The sequence below is a fragment of the Muscardinus avellanarius genome, assembly GCF_963383645.1.
Source record: "Muscardinus avellanarius genome assembly, chromosome: X".
Taxonomy (NCBI): Eukaryota; Metazoa; Chordata; class Mammalia; order Rodentia; family Gliridae; genus Muscardinus; species Muscardinus avellanarius.
In genome coordinates this window covers 129,424,102-129,431,906 of record NC_137792.1, presented here as the reverse complement: position 1 = coordinate 129,431,906, position 7,805 = coordinate 129,424,102, and the positions used below count along the sequence as shown (strand labels likewise).

General features: G+C 57.1%; 1 protein-coding gene across 3 annotated transcripts in view; it reads left to right on the top strand.

The window, feature by feature from the left end:
• Positions 1-3,765: 3,765 nt before the first annotated feature.
• Positions 3,766-7,805, top strand: part of PCDH19 (protocadherin 19) — a gene marked incomplete at both ends in the record, with an annotated part of 101,314 nt that continues 97,274 nt past the window's right edge. For all 3 annotated transcript variants that reach the window (XM_080718731.1, XM_080718730.1, XM_080718729.1), the window contains one exon: positions 3,766-5,912. In XM_080718731.1, the coding sequence (XP_080574857.1) occupies positions 3,766-5,912 (2,147 nt within the window). The remainder of the gene's footprint in view (positions 5,913-7,805) is intronic.

Sequence of the window (7,805 nt, the reverse complement as noted above, 5' to 3'; positions counted from 1 at the left end):
AAGCTTCTAAGCATAGCACACAAACATTTTAGCATGCTGCTAATTGTTCTGTTTAAATAGTCCAAGCAATATTTTCGAAAGCTGCCAAATGCCGAACTCACATCCCGTGATCAGATGGCAAAGCCATTTTAATTAGACCAAGATGCACTTCATCCCCACTCGCTGACATCGAAGGTAAATAACTGTGATATAGCTAGTGGGGCCGCGAGGGGCCCGCGCTGCCTGCCATGTTCTCATTCTCCTCCACTGTTTGCCCATCCCTCCAGTGGTGTCTGCAGACCACCCGGCGGCCACCGGGCTCCCTCCACCGACCCTTTCTGAGCGACCCTTTCTGCAGTCCACCGGCATCGCGACAGGATCAAAATTAAGTGAGACTCATTGCAGACGCCTCGATTTTCTCTTGACGCTGTGGGCTGAATTGCATTCTAATGTGAAAGAGTAAGAGTGAGACGATCCACCCTCCCCCAACACACACCACCACCGCGCGGAAAGCGCATCCGGCTCCCGCGCTCTCCGCTTGGCCTGGGCTACACATTCAGAGGGTCGCAACCACACTCCTCTGCAGGAGGAAGTTGTCGGTCTCCCTTTCCAGCGCCAAGGTAAAGGCTGCTAATCTAACTCCTCTTGGAAGGAAGGAGACAATTTTTTTTTTTAAGCAGCTGGGCTGCTCTCTGCAAGAAGATGGCAGGTTTGAGAAAATCCATGATGTGTCCAAATGCCTTTTTCCTTTTCTTGTTTAATGCTTTTTAAGGGGCAGAAGTGAGTCTCATTTGAAGCCCACAGTCTCGGGCCAATATCGCTTGGCTAACGCTGAGTTTGCTCACCCAAGACTTCCAAATATCCGAGACGACTCACTCGGAAGAGAGGTTTACTCTTCCAAGAATTGTGAATTCAGGAGCTGTTCCCCTACCCCCAGTCTATGATTTAAAAAGGAGGAGGACTTGTTCAGCGGAGGTGCTTTTGATTCTTCGGTGACCTTAATTAAGAGCCTTGGATGGGGCGGGAGGAGTCCTCCTCTGTCCCCAGGGCGCCTTCTGTCCAGAAGGCAGGCTAAGCTTGATGTCAGCCCTGGCCACGCCGGCCGGCCTCCCGCTTCCTAGCGCCGACACACACCTCAGCCGCCGCAGTCGCCCAAGGGGAACTGGCAGCCCCTTAAGACCGAGGCCCCAAGGGAAGGCTGGGGCGCCCTGCACGCTACTGCCGGCTCCGGGCTGTCCCGGACCTACGCGGACGGCGCGCCCACCCCAAGCTCCAGCCTGGCTCCGGTTTTCCTGGCTGGGGGTGGCGCGGCGCGGCGTGGCGGCGTCCGCTCCACCGGCTTTTCTCAAACGTATAGTTTATTTATAGGGAGCTAAGTTATCCGAGAAGGTGGGGTGAGGGGCAGCAAAACACATCCAGACCCCTTTGAGCTTCAGTCTTTGCGCCACAGATGCAATTTAACAAGCAACAGAAAAGAGCGACGCGAACCCGGTCGGGGGCCCTGCTGCTGGTGGGGGAGTGCGGCGTGTGTCCTGGGAGGAGGGAGGGGGTGACGGTCTGGGCCGATGGCGGCCCTAGCTCTCCACTAAAGTGAAGACGCACCGGCCAAGAGCCTTAAAATGACCACCCCGGGGACGCTCCCTCCTTCCTTCCTTCCGGTACTCAAGAATGAGAAGAGAGAAAAGCCAAGAAGCAGACATATCCAGAGCCATGAGACAAAGAGAGAGAAAATATTATATTGGACATATGAAGATATGTGAGGGAGATAAACACGCCAAGAGAATCGAATCCCCATTTTTTTCTGCAATCTCTGCAAACAGGAGAGGCGCGCAGTTCCCGGGGAGACTCAGCCGCAGCGCCCGCACACCTCCTCCCCTCCCCCGCGCTCTTTCCCCGTCCCGCCCATCCGGCCTCCCCCGACTCCCTCCCCGGCTCCGCAGGACCGGGTACCGCTCGGTCCCGCCGGTGTGGAAGTTTCCGCCTGGCCCCGCCCCGCCCCGCCCCCGGCGCCTTGGTCCCGCCCCCAAACCGGAGCCCGCTGGGCGGCGCGCTGATTGGCCAGCGCCTGGCGTAGCCGGCTCGGCTGCTCGGGCTCTCTCCGGCTCTCTCCAGACTCGCGGCCAGTAGTTTGCGGCATCGGGAGGAGCAGCAGCAGCAGTGGCGGCGGCGGCTGGCGCAGGAGGGAGACGGACGAGCGGTCGCAGACGGCAGCGCGGCTTCGGAGCACCATGCCTGGCTTGCCCGAGGGGCGCCGGCATCCGCGTCCATAGCCCGGCGCTGGTCCTTGGCGCGTCGTTCTCCGCGGCATTCCATCTGAGCGGATTCATCTGAGACCCGAAACCTCCCGCCCCAAACCCGTCGCTTCCTTTCCGCTCATACGCCCCACTCACACCCCGCACAGCGCACACTCACTCATCCTCTCTCACACACATTCACACACATCCCCAGACGGAGAGCGAGACAGACCTTCCCAGCGCGCGAGCAAGGCTGCGCGGCCAGCGCCTCTCCGGGAGGATGGAACGAAGACGCTCCCGCAAGTAAACTTTGGCGGCGACGAAGCCGTCGACCGTGGCAGCTGTTGAGGCGGACCCCAGCGACATGCGACTGATCTAGGAGGGCTTCCTCCCGCAGTGGCGGCGGCGGCGGCGGCGGCGGCGGCGGCGGCCCTCGGATCGACACCCAGCCCAAACCCAGGGAGGAGGAGAAGCCCCCGGTGCCCGCGGCGGCAGCCCCGCCTCTCCAAGCCGGTACTGTTGCAGCCTCCCTACCTCTACCCCCACTCCCGCCTCCTTGCCCCCATCGGGCCATTGCAAAGACTGGGACTTTGGTTTTCTCGGACACATCGCCATCTCCCGGTTTTCACAAACTTGGCGTGGAGGCTCGGGCTGCGCCGGTAACTTTGATTTCCGAGACGCAAACAACCGCAGCCCCTCCACCGCTCTGTGGGGGAGACTCCGCGCCCACCTCGGATCCTGGACAGACGCGCCCCCTAAGCCTTGCGACGCCAACCTCAGCGTGAGGGAACACGTACTCGCCTCGCCAGTCTCTCTCCCCTCCCCCTTCCCCTGTCGGCCCCGGGACCGCCACCCAGCTCGGTCCGATCCCCGGGCACCCGCAGCGCTTGCCAGCCACTCAGACTCCGCTTGCGATACTCCTTTCTCCCCAACAGGCCTCGAAGAGGCCAGTGTGGCCCCCCCGGACCCCAGAGGACGCATTCCAGGCGAGTCCTGTCTCTGCAGTGAGCCCGGAGCGCTGGGGGGAGGTCCCTGCGCATGCCAGGTGCACCGCCGCCGCGCTCGCCAGCCCCGGTGCCGGTGCGCTGCGGCGGGTCCGGCAGCGCCTGAAAGGCTGCGCCCCCACCGCCCGCCCGGTCTTCGCCCCAAGTGCTGTCTGGACTCGGCGGCGGGTCGTCTGGGCCGTGCAAACGCCATCCGATCCGCAGCCCTGCGCCGCTGCGGCCAGTCGCGCCCGGCTAACTTTGGAGGGGCAAAACTGAGTAGCCGGGCTGGAGGGAGGGGGCTCGGGGCCGCGCGGCGCTCCCTCGGCCCCTCGGAGCCCCCGGGCCCCCAGCAAGCCCCCACCGAGTCCACCGCAACCTCAGCATTGGAGCCGGCGCGGGTATACCCCCCGCGCCGCCGGGCCGCCCTGGGCGGGACTCCTCCCGCGGCCTCCGGGGCCACGGGGCGCGCGCAACAGGCGGCCCGAGCCGGCGGGAAGCTGGAGCGCCGGCGGCGTCGGCCTCGGAGGGGCGTGGAGAGGCGAGGCCAAGCGGAGCCCCGCGCAGCTATGGAGTCGCTCCTGCTGCCGGTGCTGCTGCTGCTGGCCGTACTGTGGACGCAGGCGGCCGCCCTCATTAACCTCAAGTACTCAGTAGAAGAGGAGCAGCGCGCCGGGACGGTGATCGCCAACGTGGCCAAGGACGCGCGGGAGGCCGGCTTCGCGCTGGATCCCCGGCAGGCCTCCGCCTTCCGCGTGGTGTCCAACTCAGCCCCGCACCTGGTGGACATCAACCCCAGCTCCGGCCTGCTGGTCACCAAGCAGAAGATCGATCGCGACCTGCTGTGCCGCCAGAGTCCCAAGTGCATCATCTCGCTCGAGGTCATGTCCAGCTCAATGGAGATCTGCGTGATTAAGGTGGAGATCAAGGACTTGAACGACAATGCGCCCAGCTTCCCGGCAGCACAGATTGAACTGGAGATCTCCGAGGCGGCCAGCCCCGGCACGCGAATCCCGCTGGACAGCGCCTACGACCCCGACTCGGGCAGCTTCGGTGTGCAGACGTACGAGCTCACGCCCAATGAGCTGTTCGGCCTCGAGATCAAGACGCGCGGCGACGGTTCGCGCTTTGCTGAACTGGTGGTGGAGAAGAGCCTGGACCGCGAGACTCAGTCGCACTACAGCTTTCGAATCACTGCGCTCGACGGCGGCGACCCGCCGCACCTGGGCACGGTGGGCCTCAGCATCAAGGTGACCGACTCCAACGACAACAACCCGGTATTTGGCGAGTCCACCTACGCCGTGAGCGTGCCGGAGAATTCTCCTCCCAACACCCCCGTAATCCGCCTCAATGCTAGCGACCCCGACGAAGGCACCAATGGCCAGGTGGTGTACTCCTTCTACGGGTACGTTAACGACCGCACGCGGGAGCTCTTCCAGATCGACCCACACAGTGGCCTGGTCACTGTCACCGGTGCCCTAGACTACGAAGAGGGCCACGTGTACGAACTGGACGTGCAAGCCAAAGACCTGGGGCCCAACTCCATCCCGGCACACTGCAAGGTCACCGTCAGCGTGCTGGACACCAACGACAACCCGCCCGTGATTAACCTGCTGTCGGTCAACAGCGAGCTAGTGGAGGTGAGCGAGAGCGCCCCCCCGGGCTACGTGATCGCCCTGGTTCGGGTGTCTGATCGCGACTCCGGCCTCAATGGACGTGTGCAGTGCCGTTTACTGGGCAACGTGCCATTTCGGCTGCAGGAGTATGAGAGCTTCTCCACTATTCTGGTTGACGGGCGGCTGGATCGCGAGCAGCACGATCAGTACAACCTGACGATTCAGGCGCGCGACGGCGGCGTGCCCATGCTGCAAAGCGCCAAGTCCTTTACCGTGCGCATCACGGATGAAAACGACAACCACCCGCACTTCTCTAAGCCCTACTACCAGGTCATCGTGCAGGAGAACAACACCCCCGGCGCCTATCTGCTCTCAGTGTCGGCCCGCGATCCCGACCTGGGGCTCAACGGCAGTGTCTCCTACCAGATCGTGCCGTCGCAGGTGCGGGACATGCCTGTGTTCACCTATGTCTCCATCAATCCCAACTCGGGTGATATCTACGCGCTACGATCTTTCAACCATGAGCAGACCAAGGCATTCGAGTTCAAAGTGCTAGCCAAGGATGGTGGCCTGCCCTCGCTGCAGAGCAACGCCACTGTGAGGGTCATCATCCTCGACGTCAATGACAATACCCCGGTCATCACCGCCCCGCCCCTGATCAATGGCACCGCTGAGGTCTACATCCCCCGAAACTCCGGAATAGGCTACCTGGTGACCATTGTCAAGGCAGACGACTATGATGAGGGCGAAAATGGGCGAGTCACCTACGACATGACAGAGGGTGACCGCGGCTTCTTTGAAATAGACCAGATCAACGGGGAAGTGAGGACCACCCGCACCTTTAGCGAGAGCTCCAAGGCTTCCTATGAGCTCATCGTGGTAGCCCACGACCACGGCAAGACGTCCCTCTCGGCCTCTGCTCTTGTGCTAATCTATCTGTCCCCAGCTCTGGATGCCCAAGAGTCCATGGGCTCGGTGAACCTCTCCCTGATTTTCATTATTGCCCTGGGCTCTATTGCGGGCATCCTCTTTGTCACTATGATCTTCGTGGCAATCAAGTGCAAGCGCGACAACAAGGAGATCCGAACCTATAACTGCAGGTAGAGCCCATTTTCTTTCTCTCCCTCTTGGTCTCGGATGAGTAAGGTCTGAGTATCTGTGTCTGTGTGGGAACTCCAGTTGTTGTTTCCTGGTCCATTGCATGCAGCTTACTCACAGTGCTTCTTTGTGGAGGGTGAAAAGTTTGTGACAGTCCGAGTTGATCAATTCTTTTGATCTGACAATTTGCTGGAAGACAATCATTTACTGTTTGAATGGATTCTGTCACATAATGATGATGAGCAGAAAAGCAATTATCATTTTAAAATTTGCACAGCTGTCTCCAGGAAGTTATGGGAAAGAGAAAGGAGGGAGGGAGGGAAGGAGGAAGGAAGAGAGGGAGGAAAAGAGGGAGAGAAGTAGGGAGGGAGAGACTGGTTTATAATTTCAGTAAAACCACCAAGTACCACAACTTGATTAACTTGGTTTCCAGGGGCACAGTGCAGGGGGACAGGTACTGAAAAGCATGCTGACAGCTTCACTATTCTGCTAGGGGGATAGAGTCAGGAGAGAGCTAAGGTGGGAGAGAGAGAGAGAGTAGGGGGATACAGCCCCAGAGTGTGTGGGAAAGCAGGTGATTAGTGTTTTAGGTCTATTTTGGGTTTGTTTGGTATCTAATCCCCAAACATCTGGCTGGATAGAGTGAATTTCTGTCAGGCATCTGTATGTTTTCAAATATCAGGTTGGTTGGTGTGTAGAGACCAATCATCCCAATGAGGGACAAGACTTCGCATCCAGATGTTTCAGTGAAAATAGCAATCTTTGGAGTTGATGGTGCTTTCCTCTAATGTGGCACTAAAATCTGATCCACCAGTGGATGTCACAATTTCTCTTGAAGTGTGTGCAGGATGTGGATGTGTGTGTTTGGAGAGGAGAGGAAAGAATTGTGGAAACTCTAATGATGTGTGTGTGTGTGTGTGTGTGTGTGTGTGTTACAAAAATACTTCCTGATCAACACATCAGAGGACCTTGCTGAAGTCCTTTATTGACAATTGGATAGAGCAAATAAGTCTAAAAATTTATAGAATCCAATTTATGATGACACATGTCATTTTTTCCAGCAGTGTCTTATCGAAACGGTTGAAAAAGTTGTTTCTTTACTTTGCTGAAAATGAATGATGCTGCTATTTCTCACCAAGGTGTGCGTGAGTGTGTGTGTGTGTTTTCAACACACCTACACACCCAGTGTGTCTTTTGTGCCATCTGTGCTTGCATGTTAATCAGTCAAAATATGTTCCTGTAGGTCAGATTTGTATTTGACACCATCTGAAATGCACACTTCTGTGAATCAGAGCTCCCTGAATATGGAACAGCCATGCAATTATTGTTTCCCTTTTACTATTCTCTGCATTACACAAGTTCGTAGACAAATGCTAACCACACATGAATATCAATCAGGTGCCATAAAAGAGCAGCTGCAATGCCTCAGAAATGCTCCAATCCTGTTACTACTGAAATGGCCATGACTTTCTTTCCTTTAACATCCAGTCATTTCAGATGGGTGAAATGGAAATTAATATTGCTCTTACCTTTGAAACCTGTGACTGCCGGTGGCGAATTTTGTAGAAAGAAAATGCAGGGTCAATGGAATTTTATTTGTGTGGAGATAATGATAGTGGGGACTCTTTTAAAGCCATTTTCTCAGCATAAAGTAAATGCCTAAGACCCTTTCCTTGATGAAAAAGAAATCAGCTTGAAATAAAGATATGGAAGGCTTTGCCACCTCTTGGTGATGTATAACTAGAAGTGAGAGCTCTTTCTGAGAGCTTGCCAGGGAAATCATTAAAACAGGGAGGAGAGCATTTGAATTAAGACCAAAAACAAAACAAAACAAAAAGAAAAAAGAAAGCTCAAATCTCAGTGCTCTCCAACTTCCTCCAAATGTGTATTTTGTA